This window comes from Littorina saxatilis, linkage group LG12 (genome assembly GCF_037325665.1).
Source record: "Littorina saxatilis isolate snail1 linkage group LG12, US_GU_Lsax_2.0, whole genome shotgun sequence".
NCBI classification, from domain to species: Eukaryota; Metazoa; Mollusca; class Gastropoda; order Littorinimorpha; family Littorinidae; genus Littorina; species Littorina saxatilis.
In genome coordinates, this window is record NC_090256.1 from 5469315 (window position 1) to 5494515 (window position 25201).

Genomic DNA, 25201 nt, shown 5'->3' on the forward strand with positions numbered 1-25201 from the left:
TGGTCAAGAGGGGATGGCAATGAAAGGTTGCTGTCAAGAAAGAGTTGTGGTGGAATGTGTTTTTATTCAGTGCACGGCTGGTCAAGAGGGGATGGCAATGAAAGGTTGCTGTCAAGAAAGAGTTGTGGTGGAATGTGTTTTTATTCAGTGCACGGATGGTCAAGAGGGGATGGCAATGAAAGGTTGCTGTCAAGAAAGAGTTGTGGTGGAATGTGTTTTTATTCAGTGCACGGATGGTCAAGAGGGGATGGCAATGAAAGGTTGCTGTCAAGAAAGAGTTGTGGTGGAATGTGTTTTTATTCAGTGCACGGCTGGTCAAGAGGGGATGGGAATGAAAGGTTGCTGTCAAGAAAGAGTTGTGGTGGAATGTGTTTTTATTCAGTGCACGGATGGTCAAGAGGGGATGGGAATGAAAGGTTGCTGTCAAGAAAGAGTTGTGGTGGAATGTGTTTTTATTCAGTGCACGGATGGTCAAGAGGGGATGGGAATGAAAGGTTGCTGTCAAGAAAGAGTTGTGGTGGAATGTGTTTTTATTCAGTGCACGGCTGGTCAAGAGGGGATGGGAATGAAAGGTTGGTGTCAAGAAAGAGTTGTGGTGGAATGTGTTTTTATTCAGTGCACGGCTGGTCAAGAGGGGATGGCAATGAAAGGTTGCTGTCAAGAAAGAGTTGTGGTGGAATGTGTTTTTATTCAGTGCACGGCTGGTCAAGAGGGGATGGCAATGAAAGGTTGGTGTCAAGAAAGAGTTGTGGTGGAATGTGTTTTTATTCAGTGCACGGCTGGTCAAGAGGGGATGGGAATGAAAGGTTGGTGTCAAGAAAGAGTTGTGGTGGAATGTGTTTTTATTCAGTGCACGGATGGTCAAGAGGGGATGGGATTGTTATTGTCTTTTAACATGAGTGTAGTCTTTGCTGTTTTTGAGTCACTTGAGAAAAAGTGACTCTATGTAATCGGTCAGTGTTAGTCTGTCCGGCCGGCCGTCCGGCCGGCCGTCCGTAGACACCACCTTAACGTTGGACTTTTCTCGGAAACTATCAAAGCGATCGGGCTCATATTTTGTTTAGTCGTGACCTCCAATGACCTCTACACTTTAACGATGGTTTCGTTGACCTTTGACCTTTTTCAAGGTCACAGGTCAGCGTCAAAGGAAAAATTAGACATTTTATATCTTTGACAAAGTTCATCGGATGTGATTGAAACTTTGTAGGATTATTCTTTACATCAAAGTATTTACATCTGTAGCCTTTTACGAACGTTATCAGAAAAACAAGGGAGATAACTAGCCTTTTCTGTTCGGCAACACACAACTTAACGTTGGGCTTTTCTCGGAAACTATAAAAGTGACCGGGCTCAAATTTTATGTGAACGTGACTCATTGTGTTGTGAATAGCAATTTCTTCCTGTCCATCTGATGCCTCATATAATATTCAGAACTGCGAAAGTGACTCGATCGAGCGTTTGCTCTTCTTGTTGTCTAGAATATGCTCAATAGCATTTTCTCTTCTTTAGATAATTACTGGTTCATGCTATTGGTAAATTGTCAGTAGAAACCCTGAGGTATGTCATTCCTTCCTTCCCATGTCTGCAGTTTACATTGCACGAAGAAGAGGAAGGAGAGATGAAGAAGAAGCGGCACAAAAAAAAGAAGAAGAAGGAGAAACACTCCAAGACGGAGGAACGCGACTCCAGCCCAGAGAAAAAAGTGCTGAACATCAACCTGCCGGAGATACACACCAAGCCGACCCTCGACAAACAGATCTCCGATGAAAACAACGAGGAAAGTACCAGAGCTATGCACAGGCCCCGCTCCCAGTCTCCGGCAGACTCAACAGTCTTCTTCAAGAGACCGACACAGCTTGGCATGGCTGTGACAGCACTGACCAAACCATCTCCAGAATCTTTGCACGGTGATGAGCCTGATCTGGAATCGGAAGTGGAGGAAACGACTGAAGCCCATCGTTCCCCTCGAGTGCCTCGACGCCAGAGTCGAGGAAAATTGAACATGCTGTCGCACAGTGAGAACAGAATGTTGGAGGATGTGGAGCAGTCGGATTCCTCATCGGCAGACTCTTACACGCTCCATGCCTCTCGCCCCCCCCACAACCGTGGGCGGAAGAACCACAAGCGTAAATCACCTGCTCGGAGGAGATCCGACAGTGACTAGATCACAATGACAAGATTTGAATTTTGATTTTACCAAATTCCGTTTTTATTTTTATTTTTATTTGTAATAATATTATTGCTGATGCCGTTGATGTTACTATTTTCATTACGTTTATTAGTGGTATTTACTTGCGTTAATATTACTGTTGATATAGTATTACACAGCTGGGTTTTCTGCTGTTCAATACTTTCTGACAAAAAGCAATGCCAATATTTTTGCTGAGCATGGTGACTTGCTTTTTTGCAGTCAGGTATTTGCATCCGTCCTTGTTGCATATTCACGTATACATTACTGCGGTTTTGATTCTCTTGATGTTTGTATTTTAGACATTGGATTTCTCATATTTAGAAGCTTACACCGTCCATTCAGGGAATATGCAGTGAATGAACACAGACAAAAAGTTACATGATCACAATTTTGTTGTCATAATTATTAGCTGTGTTCTTGGACACAGGTTTGGACTGCATTACGTAATAATTGTTGCAAAATGAGTTTTTGATACTTACTGAACAAAATGTATTTTGCACACTTTGCCTCATGACATAATTGCATCATGACATACTTATGCAGTTTTGTGTTGATTAGTTTTATCATAAACATGCAGGTAAAGATTATTATTGAGGTATCAGGTGTATAAGCATAAGAAACATACTACAAGGAAGAAGAATGTTTGTTTGTCTGTCTGTCTGTAAAAAATTCCATTTCACACGGCAGAAATTAGTATGTAAAGCGCGGAGAGCACAGTTAATTGTGGTTCGCGCTATATAAGCTCACCATAATAATAAGAAGGGAAATATTTCACTCATTGAACATACCTCACCTTTGTGATATTATTTTTCTCTTCACTTACTATGTTGTTTCCATTTACTTTCCTTTGGAGTGATATGGCCCTTCATGGTCGGCTGGGCGTTAAGTAAACAAACAAACAAACAAGCTTTCCTTTGGAGTGATATGGCCCTTCATGGTCGGCTGGGCGTTAAGTAAACAAACAAACAAACAAGCTTTCCTTTGGAGTGATATGGCCCTTCATGGTCGGCTGGGCGTTAAGTAAACAAACAAACAAACAAGCTTTCCTTTGGAGTGATATGGCCCTTCATGGTCGGCTGGGCGTTAAGTAAACAAACAAACAAACAAGCTTTCCTTTGGAGTGATATGGCCCTTCATGGTCGGCTGGGCGTTAAGTAAACAAACAAACAAACAAGCTTTCCTTTGGAGTGATATGGCCCTTCATGGTCGGCTGGGCGTTAAGTAAACAAACAAACAAACAAGCTTTCCTTTGGAGTGGGTGCTTCTGTAATATTTTTTTGCGCAATATTTGCATATATACTTTGCATAATATTTGCATAATATGTGAATGCTACTGTGTGTATATGGAGTGGCAGCTTTCTCCTTCATTTTGCATGATAATATTATTGTATAAAATCACTCCAGTTGTGAATCTCTAAAATGTATTTTATACACATATTTCATAGAGTTTATTGATCTTTTACCTGTGTTTGCCCTCACCAGCTTACTCCATTTTATGAACAGTTGAAATTTATTCGTAACATGCTGTTTCAACTAAATCCAGGCTGAATTAAAGCATCTGCTATTTTACTCGGAGTTCTCTTCCTGTGTTTTTTTATATAGGTAATTTTAATTTAACACATTTCTTCTTCTTCTGCGTTCCAGTATTTAACACATTTAAATCGAAGCATATTAGCTGTGATGTTCATTGCTGCTGATTACATGAGCAACGACGTAAGTTTCTGTTTTGTATGAATATCAATCGTTACTTCATTGCTTCCAGTGATCTGAATGGTTTCTGAAGCCCTATAAAGTTATCACGATGACACCTGTGTTGTTGTTGTTACCCCCCGCAGGTTAGGGGGAAGAATTTACCCGATGCTCCCCAGCATGTCGTAAGAGGCGACTAACAGATTCTGTTTCTCTTTTTACCCTTGTTAAGTGTTTCTTGTATAGAATATAGTCAATTTTTGTAAAGATTTTAGTCAAGCAGTATGTAAGAAATGTTAAGTCCTTTGTACTGGAAACTGGCATTCTCCCTGTAAGGTAATACATTGTACTACGTTGCAAGCCCCTGGAGCAAATTTTTGATTAGTGCTTTTGTGAACAAGAAACAATTGACAAGTGGCTCTATCCCATCTCCCCCCTTTCCCCGTCGCGATATAACCTTCGTGGTTGAAAACGACGTTAAACACCAAATAAAGAATGAAAGAAAGTTTAACTTGCAGCACTTGAAAGTTATACCTGCACTCTATACTTAAGCTCGGTTTCCTGCCTGTATTTGAAAATGGCTTATTATGCTGTTATCTTTGCTGACATTTGTTAGCGGCATCAAAGATTTTGAAGTAAGACCACTGGATATGTTGTGGCAGATTCAGACTGATCAGTGGTTTGTATCAACACAAATTCTTTGCATGTTATCAGGATTTTGTTTCTGGTTTGTTTACATGACAGTACTGAATATATTGTAGAATGGCATTGGCATCTACATATCTACTTAAAATTCATGAATACCCCCCGCGGGTTAGGGGGAAGAATTTACCCGATGCTCCCCAGCATGTCGTAAGAGGCGACTAACGGATTCTGTTTCTCCTTTTACCCTTGTTAAGTGTTTCTTGTATAGAATATAGTCAATGTTTGTAAAGATTTTAGTCAAGCAGTATGTAAGAAATGTTAAGTCCTTTGTACTGAAAACTTGCATTCTCCCAGTAAGGTAATATATTGTACTACGTTGCAAGCCCCTGGAGCAAATTTTTGATTAGTGCTTTTGTGAACAAGGAACAATTGACAAGTGGCTCTATCCCATCTTCCCCCTTTCCCCGTCGCGATATAACCTCCGTGGTTGAAAACGACGTTAAACACCAAATAAAGAAAGAAAGAAAGAAAATTCATGAAGTGTTTTTCATAGTGATAAATGTATACATAATGTTTCTTGCTCTATTATTTTCCTTGTACATGTTTTTATTCTTGTTTTTGTGTGTGCGTGCTGTGACTGGTTTTGGTTTTGGTGAAGCATATGCAATACTTTTTTTTTTTTTTTTTTTTTTTTTTTTTCTTCTTCTTCTTTCTTTTTTCTTAATCAACATTGTTAATATTTAGTGTGCTGCTTGTAGGCCTAATAATCAACATTGTTAATATTTAGTGTGCTGCTTGTAGGCCTAATAATCAACATTGTTAATATTTAGTGTGCTGCTGCTGCATATGCAATACTGAAGAATAAGACCCCATCAGTTTTTGATGCAGCTGTGTAACTACATGTACATAAATACAGAGTCAGGGACGTCATTTTTGAAGTTTGAATAGAACTTTGAGTATAAAATGTTTGTATTATTTCATGCAGTTTTGGAACTATGAAGCTGCTTTATTTTTAAAATTAGTTTACAGGTAGCTGTCTTTAAGTTGTGATCATGTTACATATCAAGAGTTTGACAAGTCCGTCCAGTAATTTTACCCCAGTGAGCAGAGCAATGATGAAAAGATTGATGTAAGAAACAAAGGGAAGTAAGCACTCTAAATACATGTATTGATGACAGTATATGATATATGAGTTATTACGAACAAGTCTCCTGGAACCAGAATAAGTATTGAAATGAACAAACGACTTTAATCCTTGCTGATGTTCATCAGCATTTGTTCATTTCAATACTTCTAATTCTCTCAGGTGCCAGGAGCCTTGTTTCGCACAACTCTTACAGTTCTTGTGTATATTTAAAGTGCTTCCTTCTCTATGTTTCTTCGGATCAGTCTGTTCGATGTCACACAATTTCATGTATACATATTTTGATTGACTTTACTCTTTTTATGAACGATATTACATGTAGATTGCATATTTTTATTAGAGACATGTCTTTTACTCTGTGAGGCCCTCTGCAGGATTTTGAAGACCGAAGGTGTAGGTAATATACATGTGTTTTGTAGGATTGTTTTCGAGATAGAAAAATAAAATGAAGGAGTACATCGTATTATGATAAGATCTGAATCGTATAATATGTGATTTACTGTCTGTATTTCAAATGTGCTGAGTTAAAAAAACCAATGACATTATTTGTTGTCACTGTCATATTTTTGTGCATGAACTTGAGGGTGGGTTATAGAGTTTGATCTCTAAATGTCTGCGCACAGCAGTGTTTGTGTGTGCACCCCTGTGTGTGTGTGTGTGTGTGTGTGTGTGTGTGTGTGTGTGTGTGTTCTTCCATAGTCCAATGATAACAGTATGGACTGACAAACTTCTCTTTTCATGAAGAAAAACATTTACTAGTTCAGGGAGTCCTTTGAATCTGTGTGCAAATAACCATTTTCTTGTATAGCGCTTAAACATGACAGTTTTGTAATAGAAGATAAAGATATTGTGATATATGTGTACATGCCTACCTGATTCCTATGCGAACATGATCTCTAGTTTGATGTTGCATACAATCCATGGTTGCTGTATGAATGTTTAGAATCTAAACGAGAAGTGTGTTTCTGCTTTGCTCATTAGAATTTTAGGCCAGCTGGAAATCGACCTCTCTTACTGATATTGCTGTTGCCTTTTTAATGCACAATATTACTTTTTGAGTAATGGTGTTTCTGCTGATACTCAACTTGTTATCTGTTTGTCATGTCTTTTTATTCTCTCTGCATTTTTGTTTTGTGTACTCCCATTTTTTTGGTAAACTGGCAAGTTTTTGAGTATTTTTAAGATTTGTTCTTGAATCAACAAACTTCATAAAAAAATTAAAAAAATAAAAAAAACAAAAAGAAAAACTTCATAAAGCTTTAGGCCCAAAAAAAAAATAGGGTAGGAAGGTAGGCAATTACTTTCTTTTCTTTTTTTTTTTTCTAATGTGTACAAATTAAACCTACTTAACAGGGAAATAAGTGTGCGACTCGGGCGCTTTCGCTTTCATTGCGTTTTCTGCACTCGTTTACTTGTTTTGACAAATGTAATAAAATGTTATAGGGTCGGCCCCCAAAAATAGGGTAGGTCGGGTTACCGTAACCACACCTATTTTTTTTTTAGGCCTTATGAAACAGCTGTAAGATTGTTAATACTTTTCAAGACAAGCATTATCAGTTATCCATGCTTGTAATACTTTCTGGGTTTTGGAAACATTATTAACCTAAGCTTTCAAGTAATACATATGGGGTTTTTTCTTTTTAGTATAATTAACCTATACAAATGCAACAGTTTTCAAAACCAGACACTGTGAATATGTTTACTCAGTACATTCCCTCTGTTTTTATCTCTGTGTCTATCCTTCTGTGTTCATCTCTTTGGCTGCTACAGAAAGACTGAACTTTTTGTAATTTGCTGTTCTGTAGGATGTTCACAGTGTACTCTTTTTTCAAGAGAGTGATTTCACTTTTTCAGTTTGTTTCGTACGTTTCTTCTTTTTTTCATTCTTTTGTGAAGAATTCTAAGGTACTGCTGATGACTGTTAGTGTTATGAGAAAAAGCTCTTCTTAAAATGTTTGATTTTACTTTTTCATTTTAAATTTAAAGTTTTGAAAACCCACACTTAAGTTCATTACATTTGGCTTTGCTTATTTGCAAGTTGTTAATCTTTTGGTGCTTGTAAATAAACTTTCATACAATACACCACTTAATCTTAAGTTACAAAGAAAGAGATTATGTACTTATTTGTCTTTTTCATACTGTCCTTGAATTCACTGTTTGTTACAATCCAAATTTGCTCAAGAATAATTGTGTGGGGCATTTTAAGGGGATTCTCTTGTGCATTGTTTCTTGCGAAAGTAAAATTTGAGTTAAATAGAATTTTTAAAGTTCATTCTGAATTGTTGATGTTTATGTTATTTTGGACCCTTGCATAGATGAAGATTGGAAATCTGCTTTGATGTCTTTGAGTGAGAAACAATCCTTTATAATTGTAAATCTGTGTGAGTAGTGAATCAGTTAGGTCAGATTCTATTGAATAGACCTTTTAGCAGAGAACTGATGTAATGTTTGTCAAAATAGTTAAACATGATTATAATAATTAGATATATGACAGTCAATACACAAATAATGAGAATGGAATGTGTTTGTGTGTGTGCACGTGCGCGTGTGTGGGTGGGTGTGGGTGTATGTGAGTGTGTGGGTGGGTGTGGGTGTATGTGTGTATGTGAGTGTGTGGGTGGGTGTGGGTGTATGTGAGTGTGGGTGTATGTGAGTGTGTGGGTGGGTGTGGGTGTATGTGTGGGTGGGTGTGGGTGTATGTGAGTGTGGGTGGGTGTGCATGGGTGTATGTGAGTGTGTGGGTGGGTGTATGTGCATGTTTGGGTGGGTGTGGGTGTGTGAGTGGGTGTGTGAGTGGGTGTATGTGTGGGTGTGTGTGGGTGTATGCGCACATATGTGTGTGTTTGTGTGTGTGTGTGGAGGCGCACGTGTGTTTATGTGTGTGTGTGTGTGTGTCTGTCTGTCTCTCTGTGTTTCTCTGTCTCTCTGTACACCTGTGGTGACAAGTATGCATGAGGAGTTATGTGTTTGTTGGTGGGATGAGAAGTAGATTCTACAATACGTCTGTTCAAACAAATATGAATTAATTTCCTAAACATACCACAAGCAGCCTTTTTGAGTCACTTGAGAAAAAGTGACTCTATGTAATCGGTCAGTGTTAGTCTGTCCGGCCGGCCGGCCGTCCGGCCGGCCATCCGTAGACACCACCTTAACGTTGGACTTTTCTCGGAAACTATCAAAGCGATCGGGCTCATATTTTGTTTAGTCGTGACCTCCAATGACCTCTACACTTTAACGATGGTTTCGTTGACCTTTGACCTTTTTCAAGGTCAGCGTCAAAGGAAAAATTAGACATTTTATATCTTTGACAAAGTTCATCGGATGTGATTGAAACTTTGTAGGATTATTCTTTACATCAAAGTATTTACATCTGTAGCCTTTTACGAACGTTATCAGAAAAACAAGGGAGATAACTAGCCTTTTCTGTTCGGCAACACACAACTTAACGTTGGGCTTTTCTTGGAAACTATAAAAGTGACCGGGCTCAAATTTTATGTGAACGTGACTCATTGTGTTGTGAATAGCAATTTCTTCCTGTCCATCTGATGCCTCATATAATATTCAGAACTGCGAAAGTGACTCGATCGAGCGTTTGCTCTTCTTGTCATGTAATTGTTTTTCTTCATCCAAGGACACAAAAGCAATTAATACAACATATTAAAATGAGAAAAGGAAGGAAACCATATGATCGTAGAAACAGAAAAGACATAACATGGGAAATGGTGATAAGTTCGGAAAGAATATTATCGAGTTATTGGCTGTTCAAGTTTTTTATTTTTCAACCCTGCTTCAGACTGAAGTTCCCGTACCTCCAATAAAGAAGGCAAAAACAAATCTACAAAATCAGCTGTCTAGAACGCGATCAACCTGACACACAGAAGAATGTATACACACATACTAACAAACACACACTGACGCACACACACACTCACACACACACAAACACACACACATACACACACACACATATAGGCCTACCATAATTCTGTATTACTGAATGCTTATCTAATAATGTAGAGATTGTTCAGCAGGACTTCTCTGAAAAGAAAACAAAAGCAACAACCAAAAAACAAAAAAAAGCAACCAACAACTACAAAAAAGAATGATCATGACAACAAAAAAACACACATAAGTACACACCTAAAGGTCACTGTAGATATAAGACTAGGTCACGCAGTCGCTTTTTTATCAGTAAATGGGATCTTGATGCAAAACACAAGCAGAGACACAAGGCAGCGCTGACATTGTGTGATGGTTTCGAAGTCAAATATGATCATCTTAGTGTCGCTTTTACGTGAGTACAAGTTGTTCTGATAGACAAGTTATATCTGCTTCGTCACAATCCAGGAACATGACGTTTCTGGGACAGACAGAAAGACTGACTGACTGACTGACCCACTCACTCACAAACATACTCACACACTGACACTCAAATATACACACACACACACTCACACTCGTGACAAGTACGCACGCACCCACACACGCACCCACACACACCCCCACACACACAAATACCCGCACGCACACACATACACACACACACGCACACACACACACACACATACACACACACACACACATACATACACACACACACGACACACACACACACACACACGGCACACACACGTGCGTTCGTTCGTGCGTCAGTGTGTTACATCTGTGTACGTACACTGATCATGTAGTGTATGGGAGTCTGGTTTATTCATCAACATACTTTTGTACTGTGTCTGCGTGCTGCTGTGTCTATGTGCTATATGCGTCTACATTCTGCCGTATTCGTGTGTCACTGTCAACTGTGTACGTTTTCCAGTGTCGGTGTTCAGTCAAGGAGGTCAGTGCCTTCTGCTGGATGACACCAATCCCACGAATGACCATTTGCAAGCTGCCAAACGCATCTTAAAGAGAGTACCGCTGATTGACGGGTTAGTCTGTTTACACGAGTCAGAGAGTGTGTAAGAACTTTCTACATTCACACTGTTAATCAGTGGTAGAAGCTGATGATGTGTTGTTGTTTTTACGCCCAACCCTCGTCCAAAAGCCGCGGGACTCTTGTACAATGTAATACTAGAGGGCATTAGACAAAATGAAATGGTATATTGAGAGAGCGAGAGAGAGAGAGAGAGAGAGAGAGAGAGAGAGAGAGAGAGAGAGAGAGAGAGAGAGAGATAAGGTGTTGCCCCCCACACCCGGATGCTGTTCCTGAAATTAAACCTTGAGTGAAAGCCCATTGAAGATGGCGGCAAGTAAAAAGAAGAAGAACAAGTCGCGTAAGGCGAAAATACAACATTTAGTCAAGTAGCTGTCGAACTCACAGAATGAAACTAAACGCAATGCAACGCAGCAAGACCGTATACTCGTAACATCGTCAGTCCACCGCTCACGGCAAAGGCAGTGAAATTGACAAGAAGAGCGGGGTAGTAGTTGCGCTGAGAACGATAGCACGCTTTTCTGTACCTCTCTTCGTTTTAACTTTCTGAGCGTGTTTTTAATCCAAACATATCATATCTATATGTTTTTGGAATCAAGAACCAACAAGGAATAAGATGAAAGTGTTTTTAAATGGATTACGAAAATTTAATTTTGATAATAATTTTTATATTTTTAATTTTCAGAGCTTGTTTTTAATCCAAATATAACATATTTATATGTTTTTGGAATCAGCAAATGATGGAAAATAAGATGAACGTAAATTTGGATCGTTTTATAAAAGAAATATTTTTTTTACAATTTTCAGATTTTTAATGACCAAAGTCATTAATTAATTTTTAAGCCACCACGCTGAAATGCAATACCGAAGTCCGGGCTTCGTCGAACAATACTTGACCAAAATTTCAACCAATTTGGTTGAAAAATGAGGGCGTGACAGTGCCGCCTCAACTTTCACGAAAAGCCGGATATGACGTCATCAAAGACATTTATCAAAAAAATGAAAAAAACGTCTGGGGATATCATACCCAGGAACTTTCATGTCAAATTTCATAAAGATCGGTCCAGTAGTTTGGTCTGAATCGCTCTACACGCACGCACACACACACACACACACACACACATACACACACACACATACACACATACACCACGACCCTCGTCTCGATTCCCCCCTCGATGTTAAAACATTTAGTCATAACTTGACTAAATGTAAAATTGATGGAAAGAAAGAAAAGAAAACTCTTATCAAAGAAGATTAATTTACATGACCGACCAGGTGCGAAACACGATTCTTTTTCTTTCGCAAATACAGCCTTTTTGTGTCTATGTAAAAATACCTCTATCGATAAATAACTTACCGTCGATTTTAGATTTCAGTACCTCCATGATATATTGCAGACATAATGATTTGGCATGGCACCTGATGATAGACTTCGAGGGACAAATGAACGGATGGGACTTGCAGAAAGATATGTGGAACTACTTTCAGCCACGACCGAAACACCCCAGTCAGACTGATATTCCTCGCATTCGTGAAGGTCTTCTTGGGGCACAGGTAATCAGTGGTGGGTCACAAACCCATCCTGACAAAAGGCTTCTAGTGTGTGCGTGTGTAGGGTGGGGAAAGGAGAGGTGGTGTGAGTGTGTGTGTGTGTGTGTGTGTGTGTGTGTGTGTGCGTGTATGTGTTAGTGTGTTAGTTAGTTTTTTAGTGTGTGTGTGTGTGTTAGTGTGTGTGTTAGTTTGTTAGTGTGTGTGTGTGTGTGTGTGTGCGTGTATGTGTTAGTGTGTTAGTTAGTTTTTTAGTGTGTGTGAGTGTGTGTGTGTGTGTGTTAGTGTGTGTGTTAGTTTGTTAGTGTTAGTGTGTGTGTGTGTGTGTGTGTGTGTGTGTGTGTGCCTCTGTGTGTGTGTGTGTGTGTGTGTGTGTGTGTGTGTGCTTGCGTGCATGCATGCGTTCGTGCGCTCTCGTGTTTGTATGTGCATTTGTTTATATGTTAGTGTGTCTTGCGCATTCATGTGGTTATTCATATCCCTGCCACCAGAGCAACTATATGCCTTCTTCCAAAATGGTGGAATGGAATTAATGTTCATGTATTTGGCACCTATATTTCAGAACTGCCTCGCCATACACACACTCTCTCTTCCCCCCCCCCCCCCTTCACAAGCCAACTAACCAAGCGTTCATCTCATGACGTAAACAAAAGTGATATGCAGGCGAAAGACTTCTAACTTCCAAATAGCAGGCCCCCACGTACTATATACTTCTGAACATTTTACACTGTTGACCCAATTAAAATATATACCAAGGACAGCACGTTTTGCTGTGTGAAAATATTATGATTTGATCACGTTTGTTTTCTCCATTTCGTTTTTGTTTTAGTACTTTTTATTTTAACCTTTCTTTAAATTTATAATTTTTTTTTAAAGAAATAATAGACATTTCGAACATTTTACTCAGCTGAGATCTTCTTCTTTAAATTGTCTCCTTTTTACATTTAGTCAAGTTTTGACTAAATGTTTTAACATAGAGGGGGGAATCGAGACGAGGGTCGTGGTGTGTGTGTGTGTGTGTGTGTGTGTGTGTGTGTGTGTGTGTGTGTGTGTGTGTGTGTGTGTGTGTGTGTATGTGTGTGTGTGTGTGTGTGTGTGTGTGTGTAGAGCGATTCAGAGTAAACTTCTGGACCGATCTTTATGAAATTTTTCATGAGAGTTCCTGGGTATGATATCGATATTCCCAGATTTTTTTTCATTTTTACGATAAATGTCTTTGATGACGTCATATCCGGCATTTTGTAAACGTTGAGGCGGCACTGTCACACCCTCATTTTTCAATCAAATTAATTGAAATTTTGGCCAAGTAATCTTCGACAAAGGCCAGACTTTGGTATTGTATTTCAGCTTGGAGGCTTAAAGATTAATTAATGACTTTGGTGATTAAAAATCTGAAAATTGTAATTAATTTTGTTTTATAAAACGATCCAAAATTACGTTTATCGTATTCTTCATCGTTTTCTGATTCCAAAAACATATAAATATGTTATATTCGGATTAAAGACAAGCTCTGAAAATTAAAAATATAAAAATTATGATTAAAATTAAATTTCCGAAATCGATTTTAAAACAATTTCATCTTATTCCTTGTCCGTTCCTGATTCCAAAAACATATAGATATGATATGTTTGGATTAAAAACACGTTCAGAGAGTTAAAAAGAATAGAGATATAGAAAAGCGTGCTATCCTCCTCAGCGCAACCGCTACCGCGCTTTTCTGGATTGTTAATTTCACTGCCTTTGCATCGAGCGGTGGACAGACGATGCTACGAGTGTGAACGGTCTTGCGGAAAAAATGCAATGCGTTCAATTTCATTCTGTGAGTTTGACTGAGCTTGACTAAATGTTCTATTTTCGCCTTACGCGACTTGTTGTTTGTTTGTCCGTCCAAAACAAAGACCATAAGGTCGACGTACCAAGAAGTGTTTTTTTGTTTTTTGTATTGCCTTTGATAATAGCTTTGGTTTCAATAGCTATACCCTTTCTTGTTTTGTTGTTGTGTGTGAAGATGTGGTCAGCCTACTCGGACTGCATTGCCCAGTACCGTGACGCAGTGACCAAGGGGTTGAGACTGATTGACCTCATCAAGCGCTTCGTTCACAAGTACAGCCATGTCTTCCAGTTCGTCACCACTGCTGATGGTAAGAAGCTTTTCTTGATTTTGGCTTATGTCTCGTCTTCTTCTTTTCTTGGCGTTCGCAGAGGTTACACGATCAGTCCAGCCCTGGTGATAAATGTTGTCGTTTTCTCCAACTCCTGTCGACTGCCATATAGTTTGGTCTGCAAGGGAGTTGGTGACGGCCACACTTCTTTTCGTTCCTCATCTAGTAAGGGACATCGCTGTAAGATGTGTTCCGCTGTTTGGTCTTCTTGACCGCAGGCACAGGTTGGTGATGGCGCCAGCTTGAACTTTCGGTTCATGTGAGCATTGAGCCTGTTGTGGCCAGTACGCAGCCTGATGAGGTTGACTTGCAATTGCTGCTCTCTGGACATTGTGTGGTAGTTATCTCTGTTTGTCCTTGGCCTCATCAATGCCTTGATGATTGTCTTCTGCTCACTAAAGCTGACACTGTTTTTAGGTTGGTCTTCCACGGCTCCTTCTTTCGCCAGCTCATCTGCCCTGCTGCTTTTGTCTTGTCACTTGTGCCGTAGTGTATAGTTCTCCGTGCCGTAGTGTATAGTTCTCCGTGCCGTAGTGTATAGTTCTCCGTGCCGTAGTGTATAGTTCTCCGTGCCGTAGTGTATAGTTCTCCGTGCCGTAGTGTATAGTTCTCCGTGCCGTAGTGTATAGTTCTCCGTTTCAACGGCCCACTCCGTCTCGTGAAAACACCTCACCAAAACAAAGTTCGCCCCACTGTCTCAGTTCTGGCCAAGCTTTAACATGGGATAAGATCATCTTTAAGATGATCTAGTCCAAAGGCACTCCATCGAAAAAAAGCATACAATGATTCGTCGTCTACCCCAGAGAGAACAAAAAACAATTATATCCTTGTAATCGGAAGGGTTTGAAATACCTGGCTTCAAATTTTGAAATATAACTTTCTCATGAACATCTTCCATTTTTAATAGCTTTTAAAACACAGATGGAAAGAGAAATTCACCAACAAAACCTCTGGCTACAAGCCACACCAAGACCCCCTCCATCTCCTAAGCCGTGCTGAGCAGGCTATCATCTTCCGCCTCCGCACTGGACACTGCTGCCTCAAAGCACACCTAAGGAGGACAGGTGTAGCAGAGTCTGCCACATGTGACTGTGGAGAGGGAGATCAGACTCCAGAACATGTTCTCCAAGCGTGTCCCCTCCTCGACCAACTGCGGATCCAGACATGGCCTGACCCAACAGATCTGAGGACCAAAATGTGGGGAGCACTGGAAGACCTGGAAAGAACGTCCATGTTCGTGGCATCCTCGGATTCCGAGCCTGACACAACCGTCGTACGAATACGAAGAAGAAGAAGAAGAAGAAGAAGAATAACTTTCACATTTTGGGAGCTTTTTTTCTTTGTGTGTGTCGGAAACATGTCGCATGTTGAGGATCCTTGCTTTTGACGCATCTATCTAAATAATTATGAAAGCGAATATTCACGGATTGATCATATGCTGGATGTGTCCATCGGCCTCTGAAGCAATGCCATAAGGGGACGTTTTCTCTTGGGCCTTGTTTGAGTCCCCAAATCAAGCTGTATGAATATATGACCGTGTTATTCTGGAGGCACCCCTAAAGGGACGGTTCATCGATCTCGATCACTGATCGGCGCGGCCACAATGATTTCATAAATCATAGATGTGTCTGCCATTTGACGTCTGTGAGCGTTTGCCACGCAATAGACGCAAGTAAACCAATGGGAGAATTGCGTCTTTGATTGGTGAGAAAGGGATCTCAGATACAGTTATTCTTCTGATGCGCTCTTGTTTATCATTGAGAATAAACGTTTACGTATTTTGGATGCATTTTGCAAAGACTGGTTTGTCTCTTTGACGAATGGTGTTTCACAGAGTGGGACTTTTTGATATTTGTCGTTCACGTAATTTAGATGCGTTTTACAAAGACAATTTCATCTTATCGACGAATCTTGTTTCACAGACCATCTGATTCACAATGTCATTCAGATATTGTGTATGTGTTTTACAAGGGCTATAGTTCGTCTCTTTGACAAATCGTGTTTTACAGACATTTTGACATGACATGTGCTACAGGCATTCTTGTGTCTATGATAAGTTTTTCACCAGGGCAAGCTCGCTTCTCTTGCTGATACGTATACGTGTATCTGCACACATGTTATTTCATATGTCATTCAGGGATCCTGGATGCGTTTGACAAGGGCAAGTTCGCGTCTCTTGCTGATACGTATATCTGCACACATGTTATTTCATATGTCATTCAGGGATCCTGGATGCATTTCACGAGGGCAAGTTCGCGTCTCTGATCGGCCTGGAGGGGGGCAACATGATCGATAGTAGTTTGGCCGTGCTACGTATGTACTACGAGCTGGGAGTACGCTACATGACTCTCACGTGGAGTTGTAACACGCCTTGGTGGGTTAACACTGCATTCTAAGCAAATGTAGAAAGAAAGAGGGGGTGGGGGGTGTACAGTAATGTTTGTTTGACATGCGTCTGCAGGGGTGTGGCGGCGGTGGTGCGTGCGTGTTTGTGTGTGTGTTTGTGTGTGTGTGTGTTTGTGTGTGTGTGTGTGTGTGTTTGTGTGTGTGTGTGTGTGTGTGTTCGCGTGAGAATGAGAATGTTAAACTCCGTGTATGAGAGACTACATTTTTAGATGCTTCAAGAAAAATGATGCCATAGTTATGGTTTTCTTTATTGGGCAGACATATTTTTGCTTTATAATACATTTGTACTTTGAACATTTAAATTACATTTAAATTTATTGCATTGTTTTTTCCCTTTCATTTTAGGGCTGACAACTATAAGTGCACGAGATACAACACACCTGTACACCATGGATTGTCACCTTTCGGAGAGGTAGGTCTAGGCTGAAAAGAAGAGAAAAAAAAGTGATATAGAGAGAATCAATTTGATGTTGGTAGAGATGAACGTCATTAGTATAATACTTGATATATACTATGTTAAACGCTTGCAAGTGGGCACACCTCACATTCCCATTCTCATGAATGAAGGTACATGCTGCAACCCATAAAAATGCTGATAACTTTTGCATCTGGGCAACGAACTACTTCATATTTGGTATACAATACTTCAAGCTTATGCATGATCATATCACAAAGTTTTCAATTTATAGGTCAAGTGGTCGGATGTTTGTGCTATTTCGAAAAAAATATCCAAATTCAGGAATCAGCAGAAAAGTGGGAGGTTTGACATTGAGCAGTACCCACTCTAACCCGATTTAAACCTTCCAGACTTTTACCTTTGGGAATATCTGCAGGTCCAAGTATACAAAAACACCCAAAATCATTGGTCATCTGAAACAAGTCAATTGATAATAGCCAACCTCCTACTTTTCAGCCAATTCGTGAATCTGGATGTTTTGTTTGAAAGAGCACAACATTCAGACCACTTGACCGTTTAATTTTAAACTTAATGATATGATCATGCATAAGCTGAAATTAATGTACACCGAATATGAAGTAGTTTTTTTTTGACAGATGCAAAAGTTATTAGAATTGTTATGGGTTGCACTTTTTGGGGGGTCACCCTGTACATCGCTTTTCTGATTGATTGATTGATTGAGTGATTGATTGAATGGTTGATTAATTTATTATTAATTGATCTATCTTCTTATTGACAGCGGGTTGTACGAGAGATGAACCGGATGGGCATGTTAGTGGATATATCGCACGTTGCCTTGGATACCATGTACGATGCCTTGAACATCTCTACGGCCCCCGTCATCTTCAGTCACTCCTCGTCCTACACCCTTTGTCCGCATCGCCGTAATGCCCCCGATGATGTTCTGCATCTGCTGGTCAGTTATCAGGGTTGTCTTCGTCGTCGTTATCACCAATGCTGTGGTCATTGTTATCGTAATGGTCGTTGCATGAGTAGTTTTTGTTGATGTGTTATACTGTCTTTGTCGTGAGATAATTATTGTGTATTTTATATTAAAGTTTTCTGTCTGATATACATCAAAGTCAACGTCGCCGTAGTCAACAATTCTGTCGTTGTCGTCAGCGTCATAATCGTCATCGTCATAATCATATTCGTGCGGCATGCTCGTTTGTAGTTTTAGTTTAAGTTAAGTTTAGTTTAGTTTAGTTTAGTTTAGTTTAGGCCTGGTCTGGTCTGGTCTGGTCTGGTCTGGTCTGGTCTGGTCTAGTCTAGTCTAGTCTAGTCTAGTTAGGTTTAGTTTAGTACTTATTGTTTGACGCTTCTGTGGGTCTGGACAAACACAGTTCTTGACCATGCAAGTCAAATAACTACTTTGTATTGGTACGTGCAGCGCGACAACGGCGGAATCATCATGGTGAATTTTTACCCTGACTTCATCAACTGCACCCTGGACAACGTGTACGGCGATGACAACAGGACCGCGTCCATCAGCCAGGTGGCAGGTAAAGTCAGGGAATAAAGTGCACGGAATGTTGTCAGGATATTTTCTTCGGCAAATTTTCCCAAATGGCTATAACTGTGTCGGCAATTTTCCAAAGTTAAGCAGTACTTTGCGTGTGCTTTGCCCAACCGTGAAAATGCTCAGGCAGATCTTATCTGCCCGAAATGACTGCAAAGTTATCGGCGATTGGAAAGATGTGTGAATTGAACGTTTTTCCGACCGCCAAAACCAAACGACATCCTCGAAGGCACACACGAAATTATCTCCACGAAGCCATGATTATGAAAACGGCCATAAAAGTAAAAGCCGTGGGAGTTTCAGCCCATGAACGAAGAAGAAGAAGATTAACTCAGCGATGACCTCGCAAGACTAACACACATTCTCAAGCAATAAACCCGAGAGAGATTGGTTGCTAACATATCAAAATCAAGACTAGAGAAGAACATATGTGACCCTCCACCACGAAATGAGTCACATGTCACCTTTGCCTGATGTTCATATTTTTTACATTTTCCTAAAGAGTTTTTTATGCTCTATCCAGTGGTGATAACCGTTTCAGAAAAGAGCGAAAACTGTTTGAGTTATAAGCCTGTGACCAAGGTGACCCTCACACCTTTACCAGACACTCCCCGGTGGTGGAGGGTCACATATTGGCCCGAAGTCAAACTGAACAGTCTGTCAATCGGAGATAAATAAATCAAAGTTATTTTGTTTTGTTATACAGATCACCTGGATCACATCAAGTCAATCACGGGACCTGATCACATCGGATTGGGATCGGACTTTGATGGCTCGGAGTGAGTTGTCTTCTGGTTTTTGTAGGTCCTCAAAGAAATGTAGGCAAACTTGTCGTCTCTAGCTCTCATTCGTTCAGTCAACAGTTACAGACAAGAGATCAACAGTATCCCGTTTTCTGTTCCTTCATTAGCTTGTCCCCCCCCCCTATGAGCTTGATTTTTAATAGAGAATCTCCATACAAAGTGAACATCAATGGCAACATTCAACATGCGAAATTTGTAATTCAAAGGACTGGCTTTACAAAAACTAAAAGAAAAAAGAGCAGGTTTTGACTTGTCAATCGCGTCTGTCCAAGCCACGTCTAGAAAGAGATATACAATACCGCTGTATTATGTCATACACAAATCCAGCAAAACATGTTGTGCCTGGCCTGCATACACGTCTTAGAACTAGAAGAGAACAAAGCCCCGTTGAGGTCTACTTTAATTTTGGAAACCTTTAACCTGAATATTGAATAAAGATGAAACATGAACCCTAAGCGTGTTCTCTGCAGTCACGTGGGAGAGCTGAAGGATGTGTCCACGTACCCTTACCTGTTTGCCGAGCTGCTGGCGCGGGGATGGTCGGAAGGCGATCTGGAGAAGCTGGCTTTTCACAACTTCTACCGCGTCCTGAAAGCTGCAGAGAAGGTTGGACGATTTTGACATTACTGCAGAGAACGTTGTACAATGTTATCATAGATGCAGAAAAAGTACTACACTTTTGTTATCGCTGTAGAGAAGGTTCTGTAATCTTGCCCTTGCTAGAGAAAGGGTAAATTTTTGCCATAGTTTTAGAAGAGGTAGTACATTTTTTGTCTTAGCTGCAGAGAAGGCAGAACAGTTCTGTCACTGCACAGCGGAGAAAGTACATGTAGTACATAGTTGCCATAGTCGCAGAGGAGGTATAGTACAACTTTGCTTTAGTTGCAAAGACGAAAGTTCAAGTTTGTAGTATAGCCTCGGATAATGTAGTACTATTTTGCCATAGACGAAGAGAAGATAGTACAATTATGCCATAGCCGAATAGAAGGGAGTACAATTGTGCCACAGCTCCAGTGAAGGTTAAACTACTTTGCCGTTGCTACCGAGAAGGTAGTGCAATTTGCCAATATTTCAGAGAAAGTACTGCCTTCTTTTCTTTGCTGCAGAGGAGATAGTACGCTTTTTCGATAGCTGCAGGGAACGCAGTCCATTATTTTTACAAATTTTGCGATAGCTGAAGAGAAGGTAGTACACTTTTGCCACGGATACAGAGGCGACAGTCCAATTTTGCAATATTGCCATAGCTGCAAAGATTGAAGTACAATATTGCCATAGCTGCAAAGATTGAAGTACAATATTGCCATAGCTGCAAAGATTGAAGTACAATATTGCCATAGCTGCAAAGATTGAAGTACAATATTGCCATAGCTGCAAAGATTGAAGTACAATATTGCCATAGCTGCAAAGATTGAAGTACAATATTGCCATAACTGCAAAGATTGAAGTACAATATTACCATAGCTGCAAAGATTGAAGTACAATATTGCCATAGCTGCAAAGAAAAAGGACCCGGATTTTGTGCATTCTGTACTTATAAGCCAACCTTCTCATTGTGTCAGATATGCATGTATTTAAGCGTGTGGGTAAATCTATTTTTAAACAGCTTAATTACCCGTACAACTTGTTCTGCCTTGAAATTATGAAGATATACCTCAAATGATAAACAGCAAAAGGTGTTTGTTGTGCATCTCAGTAAGGTTTAATTGAATCAAACTCAACACTGGTCTACTCAATGGCAAAGTTTATTCTTTTGCGAATAAACGTAATAACAAATACACATCACAATCATTCATGTCCACACAACGCTACAATATGAAGAAGACATAAATAGTATGAAACAAAGAACATTGTAAGCAGTAATTAACATAGTTATGAACCTTGTTGAAATGTTTATAATATTCAGTCCGCAGGAAATGTCCCAGCAGAAAGAGCACAAACAGTAGCAAAAAAAGAGGATACAATAGAAAAGCTCAAGGAGGCGAGCGGGGAGGAGGGGGTACAAAACGGCAAAGTGACGAACTTGCTACGCAATGTTTGTTGTTGCTACTAGCGAGTAGAATGTTTACATTATCGCTTGACAACGGAAGAGTACCATATTATTGGTTTTTCATATAAAAGAGCACTTCCGGTTGCAGTGCTTGAGGTACGAACATCGCTGAGAGATTTAAAAAAAAACTCATTACGTTTAATGAGACTCATCAACAACAAGGTGGCCCGTATATATCACCCAAGCTTCAAGCAATCTGCATAAAAAAGAAAAGAGATGAAAACAAGGCTACAGCAGCTGCAGCTGCTCAAATTATTTCTTGGTTTCTAATAGATGTTGGCAGATATACCCACACATTCCGCTAATTGGATCGATTCCGCCCCCCCCCCCCCCCCCCTCCCCACTTACTCTGGCATCGACCGTCCCGAGAGTTATGATCTCATCTTAATTTTTGCCCTTCTCTTCCTCTCTCTTCCTTTCGTGCTCTTGCCCCCCTCCACTTGAGCATATAGGGGAAGGGCTCCTAATATGGACCGGCTCCTAATATGGACCACCTCCTGTTCTGAAAAACTAACGGCGCTAGAGCGCTCAAAACAATTTCATTCGCTGTATTCACCCTCTCTGGATAACTTGCACATGTCAAAACAGTTGCAGAAACACAAACCTCAAAACCCTTAGGCTTTTTCTCTTTTTTTCACTTTTGGCAGCGTTCACTCTAAATTTGCCGCCCAAAGCGGACTCGTTTCTGTCCACAGCCAAAGCTTTTATCACACAAAAAATGTTATGTAATTATGATATCTAAGACCGTATTTGTTATATTTTAGCAGTTTTGACCCCGAGTTTTCAACTGCAAACAAAAAGTAATAGCAAAATCTCAAATTTTGTGTGAGTCCCCTAATATGGACCACCTTCAACAAATCAAAGAAATTAAAAGCTAAAGGCTATTTTCATTAATTAATTAAGAAGCTTGCTGAAAAAACCCTATAACTAGCCCTCGATATTTAAAAAAAGATATAACAAATAGTCTTCTTTTCGTGGAAGTTGATAATTTCACTTATTTTCACTCTGTTTTTCATATGCTTCTTTAGTTTCCTGGTGTGCTTCAAATAATGCTCTCATCAACCCGAAACAAATACATCTAAAGCATACTTTAATTAGTCTGACTTGCACACTAAGTTGTATGATGTTATTTTGAAGTATAGGGGGCTTTTTACAGTGAATCGTGAAGGCCGCTTCACAGGTCCATATTAGGAGCCTGGGCGCCTAATATGGACCATTTGTGGGTTTTTTCTGTATTTAATTTTTGCTGAATGTCTATCAAAGCTAATTCACTCTAATTAGACCTAACGGTTAATCTTAGAGAGAAGGACTACCAAACACAAAATGAAACTTCTTCTCAAGAAAACAAGCTAGTTATCAGCATGAAACAAAAAATGGTCCATATTAGGAGCCCTTCCCCTACATGCATTTCCTCAATTCGCATGTATAGGCTATGGCAGCATGGTTGCGCCAAAAGTGATAACTACGAAATAAGTGTCTTACTGACAATTGTCATTGATACATTTTGCAAGTAGAAATATTACAAATGACACGTTCTTAATAAAAAGTGGTTATTTTCAGGGATTGTGTTGTGGTGCAAAAAGCGATGATTATAACAAATATAGTACGTGTCATCCTGACTATTGTCACTGACATTTTCATTTTTCATTTCATTTTCATTACTTTATTGTCCCATCGCTGGGAAATTCGGGTCGCTTCCTCCCAGTGGAAAGCTAGCAGCAACGGAGTCGCGCTACCCAGGTGTCTGCGTGTTTAGGTATATTCAGCCACCTGCACTTATGGCAGAATGACCAAGGTCTTTTACGTGCCATTGTGATGACACGGGGGTGGGACATGGCTTCCGTCTCTGGGTCTGCACATAAAGTTGACCCGTGTCCGTCCCGGCCCGAATTCGACCTGCGACCTTCCGATCACAAGTCCAGTGCTCTACCATCTGAGCTACCGGGCCCCCCATGATATTTTCGAGTACCAATACTGATTACTATGACTTCTGGCAGTAGTTTACCTTTAATGTTAGAAACTGAGAGAGCGTTATTGCAAATGAAATGAGCAAATGGTTATTAGCGGTGATAATTACATATATCAATGCCAGCTACATGTACAACTTTCCATGACTAACAGCTAAGTTGTTGTCGACATAGTTCCGAAGTTAAAAAGCAAGAGAAAGACAATGCTGTCGGTAAATCTGCGAATCTGCTTTGACTTAATACCGATAATTAATTGGAGATGCTGCTGGGATTTACGTTCTTTTATAAATTTGCCCAAATGGCCATAATAGTTTCGGAAGTTAAAGGAAGTCCTCTCCGTGAAAAAAGTTGACAAGCTCTGCAAAAACAACAATGCAATATTTCAATATCATCACTACACAGATATTATAATTTTTGGCACCAGCACGCCGCCATAGTCACAAAAGTGGATGACAAATCTCTTTCCCAGTTATATTTGCACGTGACGCAGGCCAGCAGTTTAGCGCATGTGAAGGTCATGGCAGGTCACGCCAGGACCGGCTCTCCCAGCACTGTGATGTGATATGGAATTAATGAGACGTGCTCTGCCGTTCTGGTTTCAACGGAGATTTACGATTAGCTATCTGATGGTGTTTTTTTTGCGGGGGTGAGGTGTGTGTGTGAGAGGATGAGATGGAGGGATGAGAAGGGGGGTGGTTGGGTTGGTGAGAGGTTTGGGGGCTGGGGATGAGGGGAGGGGCGGTATGGGGAGGTAAAGGCGAAGAGGTTTGATCTTGGTAAGCTGGGTCAGTCGTTACGGGAGGTTCATGACCGTTGCTGTGTGGATAGGGCCAGTATGCAATTATACATAAGCTTAACCCAGGTTGCGGAAGTACCACAATTTGTTATTTCGCTCGCCTTGGTTCGTTCTTTTCCAAATCATATCTAACCATCTCAGCATTTTAATGCGTTTGTCAAGTACAATAAATGTGAGTGCATTTTGTGATTTTTTATTTATCAAATTTAACTTGACGTCTTCATACCAGCATGAATGTGGGCAATGTCACCTTAATTTTGTTTGAACATTTTTGCGGTATTTTCAACTCGCTGCCAGTAGTGAGTCGCAATTTATAGTGTTAATTATTTATTACTGACGCTAAATGCTAAATGCCAACAAAAAACAACATGGGTAATTTGCTGGTGATTCTTTTTTCAGGTTCGTGATTCCAAAGCGGACGAAGAACCAGACGACACACTGATTGACATTGCTGATATCCCCGATACCTCCTGTATCACACAAGGATGGGAGCACTGACCTTGACCTGCGTTCATGACCTTGAGCCATCAACATAAAGCGAACTAAGATGTTTCGGAACTTCAGAGTTTAGTTGTCTGTTTGCCCTTATGTGGAATTTCAACAATAAAATATTATCAACAACATATAAATGTACGTTTGCCGTTGGTAAGTGTCAATTTTCGTGGAAGTGGTTGAAATCTCAAAACAAACGTAAGGATATTTTGTCTTCAGTCGCCAACAGAAAAGTATTGCAGTCTCGTCGAAAATATTAATGCACCATCGAAAAGACTCTTTTGTAGGAAATTTAATATTCTTTGATTCGCACAAACATTGAGTTGGTTTCTGTTTACCCTGAAGCAATAATGGTAATTGTGTTTAAAAGCATACGCACACACCAGGCAAACAATACCT

General features: G+C 40.1%; 2 protein-coding genes across 2 annotated transcripts in view; both read left to right on the forward strand.

Moving 5' to 3' along the window:
* Window positions 1-8184, forward strand: part of LOC138981125 (transient receptor potential cation channel subfamily M member-like 2) — an 86218-nt gene extending 78034 nt beyond the window's left edge. The window contains exon 26 of the mRNA XM_070353965.1: window positions 1589-8184. Within this exon, the coding sequence (XP_070210066.1) occupies window positions 1589-2164 (576 nt within the window). The 3' untranslated portion in view covers window positions 2165-8184. The remainder of the gene's footprint in view (window positions 1-1588) is intronic.
* A 1655-nt stretch (window positions 8185-9839) lies between these two features.
* LOC138981126 (dipeptidase 1-like) lies at window positions 9840-24939 on the forward strand. Its single transcript, XM_070353966.1, has 11 exons — window positions 9840-9963; window positions 10486-10597; window positions 12003-12159; window positions 14162-14294; window positions 16539-16689; window positions 17067-17133; window positions 17918-18094; window positions 18569-18680; window positions 19404-19476; window positions 19971-20106; window positions 24710-24939. Exons 1-11 carry the CDS (start codon window positions 9921-9923, stop codon window positions 24806-24808), a joined length of 1260 nt encoding a protein of 419 aa, XP_070210067.1. The 5' UTR covers window positions 9840-9920; the 3' UTR covers window positions 24809-24939.
* Window positions 24940-25201: the final 262 nt, after the last annotated feature.

Bases quoted from the DNA above. Each gene is read 5' to 3' on its own strand.
- LOC138981126 (XM_070353966.1), top strand. From the start codon at position 9,921: ATGGTTTCGAAGTCAAATATGATCATCTTAGTGTCGCTTTTAC. The intron at 18,095-18,568 runs GTCAGTTATCAG...TGGTACGTGCAG, and splicing joins ATGATGTTCTGCATCTGCTG to CGCGACAACGGCGGAATCAT. The intron at 19,477-19,970 runs GTGAGTTGTCTT...TGTTCTCTGCAG, and splicing joins TCGGACTTTGATGGCTCGGA to TCACGTGGGAGAGCTGAAGG.